Genomic DNA, 26385 nt, shown 5'->3' on the forward strand with positions numbered 1-26385 from the left:
AAGCCTGATTCCTAGGCCCATTTGCGCCACAATCCAGTTATGGGACCTTGGGCATTGCACTACAGATGTGAAGGAAATCTCAGAAATCTAGACGACTTAAGAGCTCTTTTAGAGAAAGAATGTTATAACATGTGTCTACACTCTCGAGCTTAGGTGTTGGGCCTTTTATTTTGGAAGGTGCAGGTGGTAGAGAAGTGGAGGCAGATTAGAAGGTTTATTTATTTATTTCAAGGATCTTACATGGAAGACATAAAAATAAAAAGAAAATCGTCCTCAAGAAGTTTAGGGAGATACAGAAGAAAGGGACCTATCCTGGCCCCAGGAAATTTACAGTGTAACTCCTGAGATTAAGAAATACACACTTAGAGGAGAAGAAATTAATCAAATTTTCTTTGGCTGACAAAGTCTAATCTCCCACCCAGTACATATATCCCCTATAAAATACTGCCCCAAATGATTACCTATACCTGAATATCTTCAATCACAGGGAGTTTGGTCCTGCACAAGCCAGCCCATTCTATTGTTAGAAAACAATCTTTAAACATTTTTCTTCTAGTGAGTGAAAATCAATTTCCTCCTAAATGCTGGCCCTGGTTCTGCCCTCTAGCTTCACAGAATATGTTAACCCTTCTTCCTCAATCAGAGCTTCAAATACTTGGAAAGAGCTCTTCATTACAACACTTTTACCCATTCCCAAGCCATGTTCAACACCCACTCGTCTTTCAACCCTCACTCATCTGACATGGTTTCCAGAGCATCCATTAACTGAATCTTATTGAGTCTGGTTTGGCAGAGCAACTCTTAACATACCGCATCAAGAATGCAACACAATATTCCAAATGAGGTCTGACAATTCAATCCGATTCAGAAAACCATTTACTGAGCGCCTGCTATGCTCCAGACTAATATTTTTCTTGATCTTAACTACATTTCTATTAATGCACCCTAAAAACACATTAGCTTTGTTTGTTTTAGCCCATTTCAGACTACCATGACAAAAATGAGACCAGATTCTGTTATCCAAACTATTAGTTTATCCCTCTGCTGCCATTTCTATAGTCACTACAGTGCAGTAAGACAAGTTTTTGAGCCATGTGGACCTGAGTGGACCCTGTCACTTACTAGCTGAGTGACCTTAAGCTGGAAAAACACTGGTTCACTTGCAATGTTTCATCCAAGTCTCCGATAAAAAATAATTTTTAAACGTCAAAGCCAATGACAGATTTGCATGGGACAGACTATTCTCTAGAATGACAATGATCCATCAATCCAATTAAAGAGTGACCACGCCTCATGTTTCAGGAATGGAAGACAAGATGGGCTAGTCAGTGAGGGAAAGGAAAGAGAAGCACTAATTCTGTGCCAGGCACTTAATGTACATTACCTCGTTTCATAACAATCTCGTATGATAGTTGTATTGTTTTGGTAGAGAAAGGAATCGAAGAATTAGGTAATTAAGGAATGTGTCTAAGATCACATGAGGAATGAGTGGAGGGGCTGAGCGCAAACAGTTCTGCCTGCCCCCCTTTCCTAGCCACTACACTGGGAGATGAGCACAGGAAGAGCACGTGTGGTTAAGGTGAGGGAGGGTAATTGGGGGAAGCAGGAAAGAGCACACAGGGTGACATAAGAAGTACGAAGCTAGAGACAAAGCTAGAAAGGCTCTACTGAGGCCATGTTGCAAAGAGTCCATATTAAGGAATCTGGATTTCAATCTGTCATCTGTTAAGAGTCAACCCCTTCTAGTTGTGATTAGTGAACTCTTTCAAATATTTCAGAACGAATTTCACAGATCATGATAGGGCTTTGCAGACAAATACAGCAGCATAAGTGGAGCATGTGTTTGGTGTATTGTTTTAGACGAGGTTGGGAGGGAAGGCTTCCTGAACAGAAGTGATAAAAATCAGAGAGAAAGTGATACAGATATCTCAGGGAAGAGCCTTCCAGGCTGAAAGGCCCTGAGTACCATTGGCATGTTCATGTCTGAGAAACATAAAGAAGGCCAAGTTTTCCAGTTAGACTGGAAAAGAATTAACAAGGGGAAGAGGCATAGGAAATAAAGACCAAGAGATGGCAAGAGTCAGGTCATAGAGGATTTTAGATTTTATTCTTAGTGTAATGAGAATCCGCTAGACAAAGTTCTGAGCAGGAAGTAACATGGTTCAATTTGCTATCATTACTATTATTTACTGAAATCCTAATACATTAAATTTATTGTTCCCTAAAGTGCCAGTTCAAAACTATCCAAAAAAAAGAGACAGAGATTAGTTTGGCTCACTAATTCTCAGTAAACCCATGCTGGCTTCTAATTCTTAGCTAAGTGCTCATAAACCAAACATTACTAATCTGTTCTAGAATCTTGCTAGGAACTTGGTGTAAGAATCCATTATTCCTTCTCCTCCCTGCCTCCAAATTCTTTTTGAAAACCTGTGACATTTCCCCTCCTCCCATCTTATGGCATGAAGCATGGGTAGTTAATAAGTAGATTGTGTGGTACCAAATGTAAATGTAAAGGAAGGAGAGGAAGAGAAACAGAGACAGAGAGAGACAGAAAGAGAGAGAGACAGAGAATGTAAAAGCAGAAGAATTTGGAGAGACAGAAAAGAGAGAGAAGTGGCCCAGGTGGGCGGCACGGGACATATGAAGGGGCGGAAACTGCTGGGGAGGGATGAAAAACATTATTGCAGAGACAGAGTTCAACAGAAACCACATTCAGTCAATTCAACTAAAGCCTTGAAGCAAATGTACAAAAAAAGGTCACGTCTATTCTAACTGGATGGCAGGACTTCAGCTGAGTTTTTCTTACGTTTGAAGTTAATTTTCTATACTATTGTTATATTTCTTCTATAATTTAAAAATATTTTTAGAAAGAAAGTTAGGTAGGGGAATTTATTTTCTAAAGCAAGTCAAAGTCAAGATAATCATAAATCTTGAGACAATGAAATGTAAATCTTGAGAAACTGAAATTAGACCCAATATAAAGGTTTTTCTTTTTAAAACTTCACAAAAATGTACTTGTTTTGGAGGAAGAATGGAGAATGCAGAGCCTAGAGGAAAGACTACATAATCCAGAAGAGCAAAATTCCGACAACTTTGTGACTCGGCTGGGTTTTTTATAATATACAATTAGACAATGAAAGCTGAGGAGTCAGACCACAAAAGAAGCTCCAGGGGTGTCCTGTAATGTGGCTCAAGCCTGATGCTGGAAGGGGAGAGCGTGGCTTGGTGTCTCAACCTGACCCCCATAATGGTCCCAAACACCTAGCATGCCAGGTGGAGGAGAAATCGCAGATTCTTTTCGGAAAAAAGGAAACACAACAAACATGCATGCATAGATACATACATATACACAAAAGTTAATCTAGACAAAAAAATACATCTAATACGTTCCCTTCAAAAATCATTTTCAGTGGTTGGGCTTTAAGAGATTACTCATTTTAGGGTCCAGTCCCTTTAAAATTATTTATGACTTTTTATATTTCAAATTTTGCCTAGTAAGAATTTGAATGAAAAAAGTTTCCATAACAATAATAAAACCCTTTTCTTATTAACTTTCTTTCATCTGACATTCCTGATGAACTTTATTTCTATACAACAGTATAAGTGTTTTTTTTGTTTGTTTGTTTGTTTTTGTGTGTGGTACGCAGGTCTCTCACTGTTGTGGCCTCTCCTGCTGCTGAGCACAGGCTCCAGACACACAGGCCCAGTGGCCCTGGCTCACGGGCCCAGCCGCTCCGCGGCATGTGGGATCCTCCCAGACCGGGGCACGAACCCACGTCCCCTGCATCGGCAGGCGGACTTCCCAACCGCTGCGCCACCAGGGAAGCCCAGTAGAAGTGTTTTTAATGCATCCCCATTTCACTTTTTCTAAATCCCTCAATACTTACTCTACCAGTCACTCTGTCTAAGACCAAAAATCTCTTATTTGGCATCTACCTATGTTACACCAACAACTCGAGTCTTATTTACTATCGATATAAAACGCTAGTTTCCTTAAACACAAATTCCACTTTAATATCTGTCCAAGAGGATGACAATAATTGCCTAGAGGCAAGAAATTCAGTTTCTTGAATTTTTTTATATTCTCTCCTTATCACCTCAGTTCAAAGTGTAAAATGATACCCAAATACAACTGTATCTGATTTTGTACAGAATGCTTTTGATTGTTCGAAAAATTCCAGGGTTTTTTTTCTTTTCTTTCTTTATTTACTTTTATTGTAGTATAACTGACCCAGCTTCTTCAAGTCCCAAATAGGATTCAAACCCAAATGATTAACTCCATAAAAAGGCAAAACTTTTAAATCTTTTAAATCTAAATGCTTTAATAAGTATTTAAAAAAATACCATCACTGATAAATTTGTTTCACAAGATAATCCAGTGTTTACAATATTTTGCTTTGATAATATATTCCACAGAACATAATAATATACTCACTGGAAGGCTTAGGAATTCATTAAAGTAGTCCACAAGGAAATCATCTGTTGCCAAAGAATCTTCCTGCAAAAAAACAGAAACAATATTATGCTTACACTAAAATGTCTTAAAACATGCCAATATTATTCTCTAATTCTGATACCAACAGATTATACTGTAGATCTTCAAATCGTTTTCAGTCAGTCAAGAGTGAACCCTCACTATAAATGGAACACAGTGTTACAATCTCTGGAAGGAAGAAATAAGAAAATAGAATGGAGCATCCTCTTAAAAGGCCTTGCCACTGTACTTAGCTGGAAAACAGAACACATGAGAAATACAGCACGATGCTTAAAGAAACGTCAACAAGTACAAAATACTACACACAGCAAATTTCCCATGGACTTATTAAAAATATTTATTTCATAAAAATAAAGGCAGAGTCAATAAAGACAGAACCAGTGTTTGGGGTTAAGATGAAACTCAGAATGAAGAATTTCATAAATTGCCTAAAAGAAGTGATAAACTAAGTGAAGAAAATATTCCACTGCCTCCCCCTTAGAATGAGACAGTTTTAGTAACCTGGGTCCTGCGTAACTTTTGCATGAAGAAACTTTCATAATGCATGTGTTCTAAGAATAAGGATTGTATACATTTTTTTCCCATAACTATCTCATCCACCAACATAGTCACTTTTAAAGTTGGCAAAATTGGAAAGCCACTGCCAATAACAAAGTCTCTCTTCCAAATAAAACACCTTATTTTATTAGTAATTGTTTCTATTGTGTCAAAAGCACATCATCACATACCCTGTTGTATAGTACGTGTGTTTATTTTGTTATTCATAATTATATTTCAGTTTCACAAATCTAACATGAAAGTTGACAATATGACACAATGCTATTATTTCCATATGGCTGATTATTTTCTTCTTACACAGGTCAACTTTTAAAAATTTGTTGAAGTATAGTGTGAAAGTATAAGGAAGATATCATAGTATATTAACACCTACTTTGGAAAACAGATTTTCAGGGTAGTTTCTTTAAGTAATTGCAGTATCAGAATAGAGTTATGAACAATCACTTATAGGATTTATATCAAAGAACTTAGTAAAGATCTGAACTGGTTAGAACAACAACTAAGGATTTAGTTTACTAAAAATCTCAGCTGATTAAAACAACAACAATATAAAACTCAGGATCTCACAAACATACTATCCTCATAGTGGTACTTTAGTAATACATGCTCAAAAAAATTCTGATTGGCAAAGGTCAAATACAGCAGAACAAGGCAGATAACATTTGGTGGAGGCTAAAAGTCTAATCATCTTTCGAATTTCACCTTTCAGAGTTACTTTAATTTTCATTTAGCAACCTAATAAAGAATTCAATAAATATTTTTAGGATTTCCTGGGTAAATTTCCTAGGTAAAGACATTGTACTACAATAAGGGTGGCCAAATTTTACACTACTGGGCTCATGATCAAAAATCCACAGATGGGAAAGTTGAGTATTTTAAATTAGTAACTGTAATGGAGTACAGTCCCTGTTAGTTTTTCTAAAATAGTCATTTTGTTTTTAATTTTTACCTATAAAACAAAATGTGTATTTCATAAATACACATAGACCTAAATGTCACCTAGAATTTGGTCAGTCACATTGCCAGAAATTTCTAGAGAATCCTCAGATTCATATATTCATTTCCAGATGCCTCACACTTCTAAGAGACTCTAATCAATGCTTTCCAAGCCACCTGTCATGAAGTACCTGTTTTGTTTTGTTTTCTCCCTGATCGATTTCAGACAGATAACTTTTGTAAAATACAATAAGAATGAATTATTAGAAAGTGAAATAAAAATATACATAATACAAGCCCAACATTTTTATTATTAAATTCAATACTCTGTCAAATTACTGTGAGGTTTCTAAACATTTACTCTCAATTTCTGAACTCATCTCCAGATAGATGGACAGGAGTTCTCAGGTGGTACCAGCCCACACACCTGACTCCAGCAGCAATGCCCTAACCCTTGGTAAGCAATTGCTCTCAGCTCCCTCAGGTCCTCCTGAGGCACCACACGAGAGGGCATTCCCTGGGTGTTCAGTCACATCCTCAGTTTGCACTTACAACCATGGACATTATTATTCAAATACATCAAAATCTGTATTTCTTTTCTGAAACTGTGTCTTAATTTCTACCAATATTAAACATAAGTGTTTCTGCTGATATCAGGGTAGTTAGTTCCACAATGGAAATAAGTGTAGCCTTCAAATGCCATCTGCTCAATCCTCTTGTCACACGTTAATGGGAAGTCCTGCACCTCTCTAAATAATTGAGCATATTTTCCCATTGCAGTTTCTAGTTCACTGTGTCCTGATATCTTGTCACATCAGTAACAAAGTCTTGTGAACCTATGAGGATCTGATAAACCCTTTATTCTCCAAACCCTTTAGTTTAAAAAAAAATTTTTTTAAGGCCTTGATCTGGAGAAGCAGCTCAGTTACTCTCAATAAATTTCCACAATCCAGTCACTTGGCTGTAGTAAAATGAACTAAGTCTCCATATTCAGGTTTAATATCTTCCAAATAACCAATAAACTGGTGATGGTTAGCGGTACAATCAAGGAGAAAATTGAGTTACAATCAATTCCTCCATTACATCATTCCATGAACCTGGCTGCAAATTTTGCAACACAGATTCTCTGCAGAATGATGCAATGGAAGGCAGGAACACTTTTTCAGAATTGGATGCACTCTTGAAAAACCTGTTTTTTCATGTATTACAGGTGTGCCATCTGTGAAAGTGAAGTCAGCTTTTCCATTTTTAGTCCAAACTTCTCCAATTTCTCCCTGACAGAGGGTTAAACAAAATAGTTTATATGTGCTTGCTAATTATAATAGGTAAAAAATTTTATTGCTTAAAAAATCATTTTGCTGGACTCTCAAATGAGATAAACTACAACTTCTTCACAACTCTAAAAGATGCAAGATATACAGAGACCTTCTAAACAAGGAAGAGGAAATGAGATAAAGACAGACAAAAACCATAGTCCAAGAAAGAATACAATACATGCCATAAGAAAATTACAACATAAAACGTTTCCTCCCAAAGGAGGGAAAGATATTATTTGGTAGGGGGAATCAGAAAAGAATCAAGTGGGGAAAATGGCATTTGAATTGCATTTCAAATAACTTCAAATTCTATATTTAGAAGTATACACATGAGAGGCAATAATGCAGAGTAAAGAGAGAAATGCATGAGGAAAGAGAGGTTGGAAAGCAAAACATAGTAAAGGTAATCAGTTACCTAATGGCACAACTAGAAAAATAATCCAAGTTTCCAACTTCCTTTTAAGCCATTCACACATTAGCCAAAGCCATTCATCTAATTTCCAATGCAGAATCCTAAACTGACACACTTTAGACTGGGAATGCTATCATCGATCAGGAGATAGGTATAATTTTGGAAATAAGGTCTAAGCCTATCAGGATGGACCTATTTTTGCTTCTTCTTCCTAAAGTACATATAAATTCTTTCTTTTCTCCTTTCTAAACATGCCAGTCACTAGACCAGAGCCTCCCACCCGGTATGGCCATGACACGTGGTGGTGTGCAGACAATGGAATTCAATGGGTCAAGTGAAAGTGGACCTCTTCAGACCTCAAGGCTACCAGGCACAGTCAGGGATGGCTGGTGCTCCCTGGATGGTGACCTCTGGTTGTGAGCAAACTTGTTTGGGACTCCTCAGATCCAACTCCTTTCCCTGGAGTCTGTGATTTATCGGCCACATCCCACACCCAGACACTGAGCATAGCCAGAGAGCTGCTCAAGCCCCTGGACATGGATTTATTAGCTAGCTGCAGAGCATACCACTGCGCTATGAAGCTGCTGGAGGAGTTTCTGTTTGAGATGTCCAAGAAGACAGTTCACAGTCAAAAGGTGTTAACAGCTTGAAGGAAAGGGGGAGGGGAGACCCTGGAAGGATGATGGCCCCAAATCTGGCCTTCACATACAACAGATATTTCTGTCTACTGGCAACTGATGGATCCTTGTAGTAGTATACCAGCTAGATACAAGGCAATCACTTGAAAAATATATGCATATACTGCATTATAGAGTTTCATCATTATTTTGAAATAACTGAAACATTTTATTGACTTCTAAATTTGTTTTTCCTAAGAATTTTTAACATTATATTTGTCATGAAAAGAGGGAGTACTGTTAAATTTAAAATTTAATTTCAACTTCTGCAGTTTTGAATGGTTGTAAAAAAGTCTAAAAATGTTAATATCTATTAGGAGATACAGTTTCTCACCAAGGGAGACTATTCAAGAATATTAAAAGATCAACATTGAAAGTCTTGATTAGAAATTACATACAGTCATCTCAAGCATAAAACCTAATATGAAAAAGTTATGCACCTCAGGGGACTGCCCTGGTGGTCCAGTGGTTAAGAATCTGCCTTCCAATGCAGGGGACGTGGGTTCGATCCCTGGTCAGGGAATTAAGATCCCACATGCTGAGGGGCAACTAAGCCCGTGCGCCACAACTAGAGAGCCCCGCGTGCCCCGACGACAGAGTCCAAGCAGTCTGGAGCCCACATGCCACAACTACTGAGCCCACGCCCTCTGGAGCCCACATGCCACAACTAGAGAGAAGCCCATGCACAACTAGAGAGAAGCCTGCGTGCTGCAACGAAGACCCCATGCACTGCAACGAAGAGCCCACGTGCCAAAACGAAATGATCTCACATGCCACAACTAAGACCTGATGCAGCCAAAAATAAATAAATAAATAAATAAATAATTTTTTAAAAGTTATGTGCATCAAAAAAGGAAATTAAGAAAATAATTCATTTCAGTAGCAGAGAAAAGAATAACAACCAAGGAGGCAAAGACTTGTACATTGAACTAAAAAACTGCTGAAAGCAATTAGAGAAGATATAAATAAATGGAAACACATGCCATGTTCATGGACTGAAAGACCATATTGCTAAGATGACAATACTACCCAAAGCAATCTACAGATTTGATACACTCTCCATCAAAATCCCAATGCCTTTTTTTTTTTTTTGCAGAAATGAAAAACCCATCCTAAAATTCACAATGAATTTCAAGGGACTGCAAACATCCAAAATAATATTGAAAAAGAACAAAAACTGAAGGATTCATATATCCTGATTTCAATACTTACTACAAAACTACAGTTATCAAAATAAAGTGGTACTGGCATAAAGACAGACATACAGACCATTGGAATAGAAAAGAGTCCAGAAATAAATCCTCTCATATATGGTCAAATAATTTTCAACAAGGGTGCCATGACAATCCAGTGGAGAAAGGACATTCTTTTCAACAAATGGTGCTAGGAAAACTGGATAGCCACATGCCAAAGAATGAAGTTGGACCTTTCCCTTATACCATATACAAAAATTAACTCAAAATGGATCAAAGACCTAAACATAAGGGCTAAAACTATAAAATACTTAGAAGAAAACATAAGGATAAACCTTCACGACCTTGGATTTGGCAATGGACTCTTAAATATGACACCTAAAGCATGAGCAAAAAATAAATAAATAAATGGGACTTCATGAAAATTAAAAACTTTTGAATCAAAGGACTCTACTAGGAAAGTAAAAAGACACACTACAGAATGTGAGAAAATATTTGCAAATCATATAGCTGATAAGGGTTTAATATCCAGAATATATAAAGAACTAAGCTAGAAAAAGATAATAAACCACAAATTTTTTAACGGGAAAAGGACTTGAATAGACATTTCTCCAAAGAAGATATACAAATGGTCAATAAGCACATGAAAAGATACTCAACAACAATAGCAACAAGAGACTGCAAATCAAAACCACAACAAGATATCACTTCACATCTACTAGGATGGCTATGATCTTTTTAAAAAAATGAAAATAACAAGTGCTGGTGAGAATGTGGAGAAACTGGAACCCTTGTGCATTGCTGACAGGAATGTGAAATGGTACAGCCACCATTCCTCAAAAAGTTAAACATATAATTACCATATAATCCAGCAATCTACTTCTGGGTATAAGAAGAACTGAAAGCAGGGTCTCATACAGATATTTGTACACCTGTGTTCCTAGCACCATTATTCACAACAGCCAAAAGGTGGAAATAACCCAAATGTCCACTGATGTGTGAAAGTATAAACAAAATATGGTATGTATATATAATGGAATTATTCAGCCTTAAAAAGGAATGAAATTCTGATACATGCAGTGACATGGATGATCCTTGAAAATGTCAGGCTAAATGACATAAGCTGTACACAGAAGGACAAATATTGTATTATTCCACTTATATGAGTTACCTAGACTAGGCAAATCCACAAAGACAGAAAGTAGAATAATGGTAGCTGGAGGCTAGAGGAGGGGTAATGGGAAGTTACTGTTTAAAGGGTACAGAGTTTCAGTTTGGGATGATGAAAAAGTTTTAGAGATGGATAGTGGTGATGGTTACACAATGTGAATGTGCTTAATGCCATTGAAATCATACACTTAAAAATGGTTAAAATGTTAAGTTTAATTTTATGTATATTTTACCACAATAAAAAATTATGTACATGCCAGAATCATGCAACAACGTGGAGAATCTCAAAAACATTATGCTGAGCAAAAGTAATTTTACGCAAAAGAAAACTGTATGATTCCATTTATATGAATTTGAATCTATAATCCAATGGTGAAAAAATAGGACAGTGGTCTTTGGGGAATGGAGGAAGAATCAACTGGAAGGAGGCATGAAAGAACTTTCTAAGATTATGGAAATGTTCTATATTTCATGGAGGTTTGGATTACACAGATGTATACATTTGTCAAAATTTGTCAAATGGGACTCAAAAGTTTTCCATTCCCCTGTGCATAAATTTTACCTCAACATAAGAACCATAAACTAATATTGAACACTAGTTTGATATAAAATGCTGAAATATTTAGGGGTGATCTGTATCATATCAATGTCTGCAGCTTATACTCTGAAATGCATAAAAAAATAAAATGGATTGATGGACGAATGGTGTGATGGACAGAAGGACAGAAACATGAAAAAGCAAATGTAGCAAAATGCTAATAACTGTGAAACCTTGGTGATGGGTATATAGGTATTCACCTTACAGTTCTTTGAACTCTCCTATATGTTTAAATTTTTTTCATTAAAAAAATGTTGGGATGGGGGGACTTATGTACAAGGAAACAATATCATGTTTCTCTGCACCTATGGACAGCCTTCTTAGCCTCCTGTGTACTAAATGACAGATCCCAAATCATTATCATCACATGTAGAATCAGTCCCTGGTTATCTGACAATCTTCTGACCACTACCCTGCGATCCCATGCACTAATGGTCAGACCCCTGTGACCTCTGCTTTACCCTTCTGCCCATAACATGCCAAAGCTCATCTTCCTATCTCTCCTTATCACCATTACAGTATAGATCAATCTTCCTAACACCACCACAATCAATACAAGAGTTCCACCTGTCTCCCAATCCCCCATCCTTTTCTAACACAAAAAAATATGGCTTATGATGAATGCAATTTGTTTCCTGCCCAGCTGTCTAGCCTCATCTCATACTACCATGCTCCAGTCATAGCAATTTTTTTAATAGTTCTGCACCTTGGCGCGTGCTGATTACTCTACTTGGAAAATCTTTTCTCCTCTTATTTACCCATCTATCCTTTTTTCTTCTCCAAAAGAAGAGAACTATGTTTCCCCTATCATAACTTTTAATATTTCAGACTATAATTGTGTGTTTAGATATCTCACTCTCTGGACTGTGAATTTCTGGAGGAAAAAGACTGTTTCTTACTCACTTTGAAAATTCCCAATGCTAAAAGAATCTGAAAAAGAATATATATGTATAACTGAATCACTTTGCTGTACTCCTGACACTGACATATCATTGTAAATAAACTATACTTCAATAAAAAAAATCTCCCAACGCTTCAGATAATAGATGCTTACACTTTTGTTGAGTGAATGCTTGAATGATTATACTGAGGACATGAAACCTAAAGAGTGATAACCTAAGAAAGACACTAATAAAGCAACATCAATAAAATAAAAAGCAGAGATGTTGCCAAAAAAGAAAAACAAAAAGAGAACACAAGGGGAAACAAACTTCACAAAGTGGCTTGTTGAAAGTATATCTTGCATAGATCCAAGGCACTCTGGAAACTTAAGAGCCAAAAGACCATTTATCAGATCCTCATGGGATGGCAAAATTGTATATTGTATTATGAATATAGTTTATGAAGGAAGGAGAAAATATGAGTGGCTCAAGCAATGAAGAACAAAAGTATGGATCTCCTTTTATACCAAGGGTTATCATCACATATTACAATCAGCATCTACCCAGCGGTACTTTTCCATTTGGTTTCTGTTCTCACGCTCTCTCCTGGAGGAAATTCTCAAAGGCCTGGAGAAGGTAAAGGAAGCTCTCAATTCCCTTTTTATCCAATCACACTGTCTAATTATACCTATTGGCTTCAGTCAATTCATTTGGCGAAATACCCTAAGGCTTTCTCCCTGTACAAAAGTTCTTACAATCTGGTATCCTAATTTAAAAGAGTATCTCACACTCTTTATCACCTTTTCTCCCATGCCACACCTTACCTACAGATAGAAAGCTTCTCTAAATGTGCTTTTGGTTCAAACCTCAAAATTCATACTTAAATATAAACTGTGTGTCCTCATTAAAGGCCACCTCGCCAATCAGAAGGTATACAACTTTTGGGAATAGTGACAGTGTGTGTCCCCAGTAGTGCCTAATACAATGAGAAGTGCAAGTTGTTGCTTAAAAATATACTTGTTGACTATCATATTGATGGAACTTCTAACGCACTTTCTGCAGTTCCAAAAAGCATTAGAGAATTTGATTCCAACCAGAGAACTGGACTCCACAGAGATGGAAGGATTCCAAACTGCCTACACTTTCCATAGGACCAGTCTGTTTCCGAATGACTTGTTGGAAACACTTCTCGCACCTCGCTCTGCACCCTCTTAAAAGAAAGTGAGCAGGGAAGCAGGATGGTACCTCCATCCACCTGCCCCTGCCCTCCACCACTTCCACATAACGCCACCTAGCGTGTCAACCGAGTGTGCTCTCACAGTTCATTCAACCAACTGATGTGCAGTCAGCCGTATTTACAATATGAAAAGACAAATACCAATTGGTCATTAATGTTCATATAATTAGACAGTCTTGTTCATGAGGACTGGAACATATGGATTTTTTTGCATATTACATTAGAATAATGAGAATATCCTCATGCTTGGGAAATGCTCTGTGTTTATAATAAATTCATTCACCCTATACAAATAACAGAATATGAATTTAAACAAACTAAAGATTAACTAAAAATAAATACCATTTTTAACAAGTAAAATACAGAAAATACTGCTTGAAACTACAGTCTCAATTTTATGGTATAAATAAAGAGCATCTGCTTTTTTAAAAAACACTCTTTTTTTTTTTAAATGGCATCTGCTTTTAAAGTTGAAACTGTGAGTTTTATATATCAGAAATCCTTCAACAAAATAGATCAGTATACTACAAAATTTTTACTCTACAAAGACTATTTTTGAAGCATGACATATCTATCTGCATAGTTTCAATTTTTAAGGCACAATAAAAAAATATTATTTTGAATTTAAAGAGTCAAGTACTTAAGTCTTTAATACTAATTTATTTTCTATTTTAAAGTCAAAAAGAATTTTAGGGGTCACTCTAAAATTTAAACTTTTCTCAATGTATACCTAACACATAATCAAATCTCAATGTATCATAAAGCGGTCTGAACTCTACTATTCTTGCTATGACAGATTTATATTTCAATTTTTATGGAATATGAAAAAGAGTATGGCATTGAGGGAAGTAATGAAGAGAAGCGTTCACTTTATCACTTTTATTATTTGAATTATTTACAGGAATGTTTTTATACATTGCTTATATAACTAAAAATATATCCCCAAAGGAACTAATGAGAAAACTGAATATGTAAGCTTTTTGTATATATTTTCCCTGAGAAAATTATCAAAGACCAAAGTTAATAGAGACACTAAAGTAGAAAAAATGCTACTTAAAAATGCTAAAGTAGAAAATACAGAATATATATCAAATGAAGCTTTGCAAAAAATTGATAAGTGAAGCAATTACACTAATTTATCAATCATCTAATAACATATTCTGGGAATTGTGCTATTAACTATAGGGAATATTAAGGTGTACTGAGTCATAACACTAGCCCTCTAGGAGTTCACAATTTTGTTAAGAAATTGCAAAATTTACAAACAAAAAGTTAAAATATATACAAGGCAATGTGTCCCTGACAACAAATGATTTATTCTAAATGTTATTCTCTCATTTGAAGACGTAGGGTTAAAATATTTTGCAGACATACTTAATAGCACCGTAGTTTTTAGATCACTGGTTGAGAAAATGCAATAAGCAAAAAGTGCCTATGACTATGGAAGCACTTTATATTAGAATAGGACTCTGCTGCCAGTAATGGAAAACCAAGATAACACTATTTAAATAACACAAAAGTTTATTTCTCTCATGTAATTATAAGCAGTTCAGAACTGGCAGACTGGCTTCCCAACATATCAGGAACCCAGGCTCCTTTGATCTTGTGACTGTGTCATCCTCAAGATGCCACTTCTACCTCAGGATCCAAGATGACTGCTTCAGCTCCAGGATCACATCCTCATTTCAGCCAGCAAGAAACAAGACGAAGGGCATGTTCTCTCCCTTTACATTTATCTGAGTAGTACAGTTAGAATGACACAGGTTCTAATTGTGGCGTGACCAGTTACTAGCTGTGTGACCCAGGGGTTAGTTATTTAATGTCTGTAAACATCAGCTTTTCAGAAGTATGACACAACACTTCTGCTTACATTCCATTGTAAGCAGAATTTGGTTACATTTAGCTGCAAGGGAGGCTAGAAAATGTTGTAATTATTTTGGAGAGTAATATGTCTGGTATGTATTACGGAAAATGGTAGAATGGATTTTGGGGAACCAGAGATCTCTGTCACACAATTTCTTCTAAAAATATTAATGATAAAAAAATACTTTTATACTTCTGAAAAACAGATAAATATTATGTGCAAGACATGAATTAAATAATCTATAGATAATGCTTGGTGAGCATATGAATTTGAGGATCTGGTCACAAACTGGTCACAACTGAAAGCTGCACAGGGCTCAAAGGCAATCTGGATGATTTTAGGTTGGAGAGGTTTCATGGAGGAGATGAGCTGAACCTTGAAGCATGTGCAAGACTGTGAAATGGATGGGGAAGGGCAACTGAGACAAAACTCAACAGCAAAGGCAACGAAGCAAGCAGGGCAGTTTGGCTGGAGCAGAGGACATGCGGAAGTACTTTATAAACCTAAAATGGTATGAACATTGTCTTTATCACATAGAAAGTATTGGAAGGTAAGGTTTAAAGAAGGCTGAAACGTTGTAGGAAAGATTTGGAATGCTAAAGGGAGGCTTTTGACATTGTGGCTCTGCCAGTTACTAGATGTGTGGCCCCAAGCCAAGTTAGTTAGCCTCTGTGAACACTGACTTCCTCATCTGTGAAATGTGGGTGTTAATAACCACCTAATAGAGTTGTTTTGAGGTTAAATATTAACATGCAGCCAGCATTCAGTAAATAGTAGGATTAATAAAGCTCTGAGTAATTGAGTAACATGGTAATTTTTTAAAGAGTTAACAGCAATCTGATAGCCAAGGTAGGACTGATGAGAGAAGGAAAAATATAAAGGCAGAGCAAAGCCACAGCAAGTAATCCAGCATAGCTGACGTGCAGGAGTCTGCTCTTTAAGCCTTAGGCAAAGGAAAATTGAAGTTGGCAGAGGGAATATTGGAGGCAGTGATATCTGGGAGGACTACTGCCAAAGTCCATGCTCAGGGATGAAGGCCTGAATAAGACAGCGCTGAGGATGGAGAAAAAGATCTGGCTATGAAAGGAACCTGCTAAATGACTGCAGGTGGGAGGTGAAGAAAAGGGAAGAAAGGTTCTGATGTGGGTGACTGAATGGTCAGTGGCATCATTAACCAAAATAAGAAAAAGAGGAAGAAAGATAGAATGGGGTGGGGTGATTAATTCAGTTTAGACTACTGAAGTGATGCAGGGACATCCAGATGATGTAGGTGTCCAATAACCCAATAAATACAGAGTTCTAGCATCATAAGAGGTGTGTGGGCTGGAGATGTGTAGATTTGGGAGTCCTGTGAAACAAGAGTAGCTGAAGCCATAGGAGGAGAAGAGGAGTCCTCCCAGAGAATCCTGAAGAAGGTCAACACTTTCATGGGTAAGGAAGAAAGAGAAGCCAGAAAGAGGGACATAAAAATGAGAGATGGGAGAACTGGGAGACAGTGGTATAAAGAAACCAAGAGAAAGTGTAGTGGCTAATAGAATCTTCAAGATGTTATGAGTTCCCATAAGTTGGGAAAAGACCTGGAGAGGTTAGCAGACAGCTCAAAGGGTAATGTCACTGGGTGCTTGTCAGAGAGTTTGTGCTGGAGTTGTATGGGAAAGGGTTATCTCCAGAAACGCTTACCTACCTCCTCCTGATGTGAAGAACAGTTCAGGAAGCAGATTAAGAAATATGCCACTACACTGAGTGATGCCAAGGCAACAGGAAGATGGTTGGAGTTTCTGACACACTCTTTGTGCCTCTATTTTGGTCTCCCTCTCTCAGTGGTGGACCAAAGGTCTGGAAGGGTGAAAGTGGAAAGTACTAGCAAATGAAGCTAGCAGAGAGCCTCCATTCTCATAGCCCCTACTAGACTGTGAACTTTTGGAGACTTATCCTCAGCATCTAGCACTGCACTGTGAATACAGAGGCGCTCACGTTTGTTGAATAAAAAGTCAAAAGCAAATAAGATAATTGACCAAGAAGAGAAATAAGTGCTGTAGGACATAAGCAAATAATCTAGAGAAGTGGTTAGAACTGCTGGAATCAAACCTTCGTAGGAATGAGGCTCTACTGCCTCCTAGCTAATGTATAAACTTGGGCAAGTTCCTTAAATACACTGCGGGAACCACAGCAGAGCCCACCACCCTAGATATAGCACTCACCTAAATGACAACAATTACAATGTACTTGGCCAAGTACTTATTATTACTCAACTCTCCAGAAGTCTGACCTAAGAACATATTTGGCACATTTTTAAAGGAATTACAACTGTAAATAGACCACTTATTATCAATCAATGCCACCTACTAATGTTTACTGTAACCAGGAACTGCACAGCCCCATCACAATAAAACCATGGAGATGAAGTCTATCTCTCATGGAGTCATTAACAAGTTCAGCAAAATTAAATGAGGCCATTTATGTAAAAGAACTTTAACAATGAATAGCATCCACCATAAACGTCAGATGGCCCCTTCTTAAAAATGTAGCTGTTAAAAAATAAGCAATTCTTGTACTCAGCACCCTTGTTATGAAATGGAAGCCTCTATTATACTCATTTGGCAAAAAGAAGAAAAGAAACAGCTTTTTTTTTCAATGATCTATGATTTGCTATTTTCTAGAAAAGCCAAGAAAAGAAAAAGTAGCCCTCTAAATTGTACTTACAAATCCTTCTTCTGTAATAGTTGGTGGCTCTGAAACAAGATAAAATATTACATTATCTCACTCAAATCTGATTTCCTTTTAAAGTAAATGAAATAATTTGAGACAGCACTTAGCCCAGCTTTATACGTGGGCAAGCTCAGTAAAATCTTGGCCCTCTTCATTTTCTGCACATGGACTGAATTTTAAGTTGGAATTCAAGGTGGAAGTGGGGAGGAAAGGCCTCTGGAATTCAGCTTGGTCACTAATTGACTGTGACCCTGGAGTTAACCTTAATAGACGGAGGCCTCCATTACTCCCGCTGCAAAACGGAGAATTAAGCAAGATAAAACAGGACGGGGCCAACGAAGCACTGGGAAAAGGGTGAGGGGTTAAATTCCTTACAAAATGCGGTGAGAGAACTCTGGAGCCAGTGCTACGGGACGCACGGGCAGAGAAGGAAACCCAGAGGCGGTGCGCAGTGGGGCCACCCCGCGGGCGAGAGCAGCGGCCCACGAGCCTCGGCCCCGACATCGACCCCGGCCGCCCCACCTACCGGCGGTGAGCCGCCTCTCGGTCATGCCGCCGCCGCTGCCCGCGCCCCCGTCACCCGTGCGGGAACGGATGACGACGCGGAGCGGCGCGCGGCCCCGGACCACGCCGGCCGCTGTGGCCCCGCCCGGCCCGAGTTGCTATGGAGCTGAGACAATGCGGGCGCCGAGCAGCGGGCAGTCACGCGCCTCTCGGGGCCCCCCGGGGCCGAGGAAGGTACGCTGTCTGACCCCGCCCGTCCTCCTTCGGGCCAGGGGCCGGCCCCGCCGCCAACGGCTGTGGAACGACGGGCGCCCAGACCCCGGCGCTGCCACCGCTAGGGCCCTGGAGACGCATCGCCCTTAGAGCCCGAACTAGCTGGGGTCTCGTTCCTGTGGTGACTGCTGCTCAGGCCTGCTCTCCCCGCACAAGCTCCCGCACAAGCTCCGCCCACACCGTCCAAAGTAAGAAAAGACCGGCTCCGAGCGGGTGCGGGGATGGAGGGCCCTCTGGCTAGTCCTGGGAAGACGAGGAAGGAAGGGAAGTTTTTTCTAGATACCGAAGGAGGGGGAGTACTCGCCACACACAGCTCTTGAGCGCGTTCAGTTCTATGAATGCCTGTATAAAAAGTTAAATATTCACGTGCTTTAGGAACCAGATTTTCCTCACATTTTTCCTCCAATCGGTTAGGGCAGCCAAATTCTCAAGATAGCTAAGATTTTAAAATTACCGAAGGAATCATGAAGAGGGGAGGTTGCCCATAGTGTATGTTCCCGGAAAAGTTATGATAGAGGAGTTTAAGTGAAGAGTGAAATTTGAAAAAAGAAAAACAATACCTCTAATTAGGAAAAAGTGAGCGTTTCTAGCAACGTCGTGGCTAACTCAGAGTTCCAGCCCAGACCTCTCCCCCTGAACCTGAGAATCCTAAATCCAGTTTCTACCCGTGGTAGCTCTTCTTGGATGCTCCCAAATCAAAATGTCCAAAGGGAAATTCACATTTTTCCCATTTCTTATTTTCAAATTTCATCTTCTTACATAAATCCCATATTCAGTAAGCGATACCTTCTTCCACCAAGTGACTCAAGCCAGAAACACCATATTCACCCAAGCACTAAGTCCTGCCAATTCTACCTTGAAGTATTTCTGGAATCTGGAATCTTCTCTCCTTTCCCACTAACAACCAGAGTCCTAGCACAGGCTGCCATTTGGACTGTTGTAAAATACTTCCTAACTTGTCTCTCGGCCGTTGCTTCCAGTGGAGTTCCCCTTGAGTCCATTCTCCATGCTGAAAGCAAAATTATCCAATTGCAAATCTGACCTACTTGAAACCCTCAGTGGCTCCACATTTGCCTCCTAGGGCCTGCAGGTGTGTGAGTGCTTAAGCAAACAAGGAGTAAGACAAGGGGTGCTGGTACTGCAAGAAACCGTAACACCTGCTTAGTTATATTTATTTCCTCTTCAGCAGTACATAGGCAAAGACAAAAAAATAAAGCAATAAACCACTACCGTGGCCAAACAGAATCAGCGGGCCAAATGAAGTCAAGGGAGACTAGTGAGGAGAATAGGAAGGGGATGCGTGAGGGAACAAATCAGCAATGGCTTTGTCGGCCCTCGTAAGGACTCTGGCTTTCATTCTGAGTGAAACACAAGCTATAGGAGTTTGAACAAAGAAGTACCACGATTTTACTTTTATTTGAAAATGATCACTCTGGGTGCTGTATAGCGAATGCAGATGGGCCAGGTAGTAGCAGGCAAGAGCGGGTGGCTCAGAGCAGGGTAGTAGCAGGTTTGAGTAACAGGTTTGAGATGGACTCATGGATTCTGCATATATTTGAAGGTAGGGCCAAGATGATTCCCTGACAAAGTGGATGTTGGAATGAAAGTAGTTGAGAATAATTCCAAGTTTTTTGCCATGAGCAGCCGAGAGGATGGAGTTGCAATCATTGGAGATGGAGAAAGCTGTGAGAGGAACACAGGTAGGAAAGAGGTTAAGAAGCCTATTAGCCATCCAAAGCAAAGATTTTGAGTTTGCAGTTGATACAGAAGCCTGGAATTTGGGAGATACAAATTTAAGAGTTGACATACAAACGGGCTTTTCAGGCATTTCCTTGCACCATTTTTCTGTCACCAGGGAAGCCCTTCTGGCCTTTCTTTATCAGGCTAAATTTTCTCATTCTTCAATACTCAGCTTGAGTGTCATCTCCAGAATACCTTCACGTGAGCTCCTTTCATTGACCTCTCCCTCTTACTCCTATGTAGTTAGTACAAACTCATGTCTTAAAGGGATACCCTCTACTCTCGGTGCCACTCACCAGACAGTAAACTCCTGGGGGTGAAGGAGATTCATGTTCTTTTAACCACCCAGCACCCACTACTGAGTGCCACTGCTCAGTACATATTTGTTGAAACATCTCTCCATTGCAGCCATTCTGCCCTGCTCACAGACAAGATATGTTAATTCCTGTTTTAGGTAGCCATACTGATGAGAAGTCAATAATTTGTTTTCACAGTAAGTGTGGCTAACACTTATTGCACATGCTGTGGGCCTCTAATAATAACCATAACCATGGGAGATTGATATTATCCTCAACAATTTAAGAAACTGAGACTTGGACCTATAAAATTTGCTCAAAGACAAGCAAAGCCTGAAAGTGTTGAAACCACCAACTGATCCAGGCCTGTCTCATTCAAAGCCTTTGCTCTAACAACCAGGCTAGGCAGCTTTTCTCGCTAAAAATAATCTCATTAGAGATTTAGAAAAACAGCATAAGAATCATAGAGGCAGTTACTTGAACCCAAATGCTTAGATAAGAAGCTATTCTAATGTTTTGATGATTTTTTTTTGGTAACAGTTTTATTGAGATGGAATTCACATATCATAAAATTCACCTATTTAAACTGTATGATTCAGTGGTTTTTAGTATATTCAGAGTTGTGCAACCATCACCACAATCAACTTTAGAACATTTTCATCACCTCAAAGAAACCTCATACTCTTAGCTGTCACCCCTATTATCCCATCCCCACCCAAACCCTATGCACCCACTAATCTACCTTCTGTCTCTATATATTTGCCTATTCTGGACATTTCGTATAAATGGAATCACACCACATGTTGGTCTTTTGTGACAGGTTTCTTTCACTTAGTATAATGTTTTCAAGATTCATCCATGTTGTGGCATGAATCAGTTCTTCATTCCTTTTTGTTGCTGAATAATATTCAATTGTATGGCTATGCCACAATTTGTCCATTCATCAGTTGATAGTCATTTGGATTATTTCTACTTTTTAGCTATTATGAATAATGCTGCTATGAGCGTTTATGTACAGGTCTTTGTGTGGACATGTTTTCATTTCTCCTGGATATATACCTAGGAGTGAAATTGCTAGGTAATGTGGTAATTCTATGTTTGTTTGGCAACCCTGTTTAATTTTTAAGGAACTACAAGACTATTTTCCAAATTGGCTGTACCATCTTATATTACCACCAGCAGTGGATGAGGGTTCTGATTTTACCACAGCTTCACTCACACTTGATATCATCTGTCTTTTTGATTCTAGCCATCCTACTGGGTGTGAAGTGGTATATCTTTGTGGTTTTAATTTGTATTCCCCAGATGACTGTGTTTTACTTACTTTTAACACATTTTATTATGTTTCTGCTCCCCAAACTAGCTAGTATTTCCAAAAAAGCCTTTTTTTTTTTTTTACTACTAGTCTATACCATTGTTGAAAACCTAGGCAGTTCAAAACCACAAGTTTGTAATAAGACCTATATCTACATAAATGGAATTAAGTTTTTGTTTATTCTCTTCTGATTCTGGACATATTATTAGAGAATTTGAAGGATGTATTTGGGATAGACTTACTAAAACACAGACTTTGTAGTACACCTAAAGTCAATTGGGGGGAATCTTGGAGAGCATAAAACTGTGATGCAGCTGCGGAACAGGACAGGAGTGATATCATGTAAAGGTGCTGTAGACAAAGAAAAATGATCAGGTCTCCAAATATGAATCATAAACCAAAAGTCACAAGGGCTGATCTGAATTGCAAGGATTAATTTGCATGAGGGCTACTCTTTGTAACCTGCTCAGGGTGAGAAGCTACAGGGATTTATCCAACGATTCTCACAGGTACTGCTGGAGAGACTGCAGTGTATGTGTAGATCTCTCCTTGACGATCAAGAGCAGATTTTTCAGGCATCCTACCTGTTTAGTGATTTAAACATATTGGCCCTTCCTTGGGTTTGGTGTGGTAGAGTCAAACTTAAGCCTAGTTCCAAACCTTTCTAAATGTGAACAGGAATAGCATCAAACGGGATGAAATTCATATTACCATTGTGATTTTAATTTTTGATAGTAATGGGATATGTAATAGAAAGTCTGACTGTACAAATGGACAATGGCCAGACCATATATGACAACAGAACTTTAATAACCTCTGTAGCAACCAGCCTGGGAAGCCAAGCCACAACTTCTGTAGCAATAAGCCCCAAATGGTCAGGACTTCTTCAATAGCTGCCAGTTTCTCTCATTTTTGCCCTCACTTCCAACTCAGGACGAATCAGAGAAAACCAAATATGCTTCCCTAACTAGTAACATAGGATGCCTGTTGGATTCTAGATAGCCCACTTCCAGCTTCCCCTGTTAACAAACTCCAATCAGAGCATACCAGAAGTTCTCCCTTCTTTTCGCTATACAGCTTTCCCACTCTCTTGCCTGCCTTTGAGCCACTGCCACATGCAAATGATGGTGGCTGACTCCTTTGCTAAAACAAGCTCTAAATAAATAGCCTTTGCTTGTTCTCATTTGGGTTGTTTTCACTTATTTCCACATAGCTAAACTATATCCTTAATTTTTACATGAATCATTTTTATTCATGAATAAATGAATCAAAATGACAGGATAATGCAGTAGAATGTTTTTCCTAGGAGCTGGATGGCAACTCAACATCTGATGATATACAATACCATCCCCCATTCCAATCCCTAAAATAACTGCAGTTGTGGCAGTTGTAACATTTACATATTGTTTCTTTACATTTTCTTTTTGATAATCACTGATTCTTTCCTTTTTGTGAAATTACATATCAATACTGGATAACAACTACATATACTCCGTATCACATTTAACTAGAAAACAGCATTCTTTTTTTAATTTTTTCATTTAACAGTTTAATAATTTTTTGAAGAAGGAACATAATTAGTTTAATACATTCATTAGGCAATTTCTTAACTTATTCAAGATAACTACCCTCTGGACCTGCTGGTTTAGATTTATTCTAATTGTTAATATATTCCATTACATTACTTTGTTTCTTTGACAAACTGATGAGATAATTCAGTTTTTTAATGCTTCCCTAAAGTTTTAAAACTCTAATATTGCTCTAGGGTTTTGTAATTTTTACAAATAGAGAATACATTATTTTTTTCTTTTTCTCCTCCTTTTTTTTCTCCCCTCCTCTACTTTTTCTTAAAAATGAATTTGAGCTCTAAGGGATTTTTGGACCTGTGTGGGGCTCTCCTGCAGGCCCAGCACCTAGAACAAAACCTGCCATGATATAGTAAATGCTCAATAAATATGTGTTAAATTAGTGAATTATATTTAATGAAGAAATAAAGATTTTATTATTGGAAGTTATAAAATAAAACAACAATAAGATACCACTACAGACCTTTTCAAAAGGTCAAAATCCAAACACTGACAACACCAAATGCTGGTGAGGATGTGGACCAACAGGAACTAACCACAACATTGCTGGTGAGATGGCAAAATGTTATAGCCACTTTGGAAGACAGTTTGGTGTTTTCTTATAAAACTAAACATACTCTTACCATATGATCCAACAATTGTGCTCCTTGCTATTTACCCAAAGGAGTTGAAAACTTATGTCCACACAAAAACCTTCACATGGATGTTTATAGCAGCTTTATTCATAATTGGCAAAACTTGGAAGCAACTAAGATGCCCTTCGGTAGATAGATAAACTCTGGTACATGCAGACAATGGAATATTACTCAGTGCTAAAAAGAAATGAGCTATCAAGCCACAAAAAAACATGGAAGTACCTTAAATGCACATTACTAAGTAAAAAGCCAACCTGAAAAAGGTTACATACCGTATGATTCCAACTACATGACATTCTGGAAACGGGAAAACTATGGAGACAGTAAAAAGATGGGTGGTTGCCAGAGGTTAGTGGAGAGAGAGGTGAATAGGCAGAGCACCGAGGATTTTTAGGGCAGTGGCACTACTCTGTATGATACTATAATGGTGGATACAAGTCATTATACATTTGTCCAAACCCATAGAATGTACACCACCAAGAGTGAACCCTACCTAAGGTAAACTATGGACTTTGGGTGATTATAATGGTATATGTAGATTCATCAAATGATTACAGCAAATGTACCGCTCTGGTGGGGATGTTGATAATGGGGTGGCTATGCAAGTGTGGGGACAGGGAGTCTATGGGAAATCTCTGTAACTTCCTCTTAATTTTGCTGTGAACCTAAAACTGCTCTAAAAAAGTCTTTTTAAAAAAGTTATAAAGAACATTAGTACATTGGTCAAAATAAAAGATCTCTTAATTTTTAAAAATTGAAGTATAGTTAATTTACAGTATCGTATTAGTTTCAGGTGTACGGCAAAGTGATTCGGTTATACATATATGTGTCTATACATATATTTTATTCTTTTCCATTATAGTTTATTACAAGACACTGAATATAGCTCCCTGTGCTATACAGTAAATCCTTCTTGTTTATCTATTTTATATATGGTAGTGTGCATCCCATACTCCAAATTATCCCTCCCCCCCTTCCCCTTTGGTAACCAAAAGTTTGTTTTCTATGTCTGTGAGTCTGTTTCTGTTTTGTAAATAAGTTCATTTGTACTGTTTTTTAGATTCCACATATCATATAATACTTGTCTTTGTCTGACTTATTTCACTTAGTATGATCATCTCTAGGTCCATCCATGTTGCTGCAAATGGCATTATTTCATTCTTTTTTATGGCTGAGTAATATTCCAGTGTGTGTGTGTGTGTGTGTGTGTGTGTGTGTGTGTGTGTGTGTGTGTGTGTGTGTGTGTGTGTGTGTGTATACCACATATGCTTTATACATTCATCTGTTGATGGATACTTAGGTTGCTTCCATGTTTTGGCTATTGTAAATAGTGCTGCTATGAACATTGGGGTGCATTATCTTTTCAAATTAGAGCTTTCCTCTTTTCTGGATATACGCCCAGGAGTGGGATTGCTGGAAGATCTTAATTTTTTTTTTTTTGTCGTAGACGGGCCTTTCACTGTTGTGGCCTCTCCCGTTGCGGAGCGCAGGCTCAGCGGCCATGGCTCACGGGCCTAGCCGCTCCACGGCATGTGGGATCTTCCCGGACCAGGGCACGCACCCGTGTCCCCTGGATCGTCAGGCAGACTCTCAACCACTGCGCCACCAGGGAAGCCCGATCTTAATTTTTGATCTGCCAGTCAGGCATCAGTGATCAGGAAAAATAAAATGTGCATTAGCTTGAATTTCCTATCTCCTTACCTGAAGCCAAACCAACAGCAAGTGATTCTCTAATAATCAGGGAGCAGGAGAACCAAAGGTTTGCTGCCATAGGAGAGGGATACTACTCAGGTTAGTATGAGCAGGCAGAAAGCCAAGTCTGAATATCTGGAGTCAAACAGCCATCATTTTAACCTCAGCCCTAAATTCACTAGTGGGAATGAACACAATTTTAAACTCTTCTAAGCCTTATCTGAAAGGGGAAAAAAAAGAAAATAATAATGGTACCACTCTCATAGCATTGCTCTTAATATAATGAGATAATGTCTGT

General features: G+C 38.4%; 1 protein-coding gene and 1 long non-coding RNA gene across 3 annotated transcripts in view; one reads left to right on the forward strand and one right to left on the reverse strand.

Annotated features, from left to right (window-relative positions):
• RGS22 (regulator of G protein signaling 22) overlaps positions 1-18680 on the reverse strand; it is a 158061-nt gene extending 139381 nt beyond the window's left edge. Inside the window, exons 1-3 of the mRNA XM_060127509.1 lie at positions 18573-18680; positions 18041-18069; positions 4436-4498 (exon numbers count right to left, since the gene is read on the reverse strand). Coding sequence (XP_059983492.1) covers positions 4436-4498; positions 18041-18069; positions 18573-18597 — 117 coding nt within the window. The 5' untranslated portion in view covers positions 18598-18680. The remainder of the gene's footprint in view (positions 1-4435; positions 4499-18040; positions 18070-18572) is intronic.
• A 147-nt stretch (positions 18681-18827) lies between these two features.
• Positions 18828-26385, forward strand: part of LOC132507828 (uncharacterized) — a 37349-nt gene continuing 29791 nt past the window's right edge. For both annotated transcript variants that reach the window (XR_009536326.1, XR_009536327.1), the window contains exon 1: positions 18828-19011. This is a non-coding gene — a long non-coding RNA (uncharacterized LOC132507828). The remainder of the gene's footprint in view (positions 19012-26385) is intronic.

This window comes from Lagenorhynchus albirostris, chromosome 17 (genome assembly GCF_949774975.1).
Source record: "Lagenorhynchus albirostris chromosome 17, mLagAlb1.1, whole genome shotgun sequence".
Lineage (NCBI taxonomy): Eukaryota > Metazoa > Chordata > Mammalia > Artiodactyla > Delphinidae > Lagenorhynchus > Lagenorhynchus albirostris.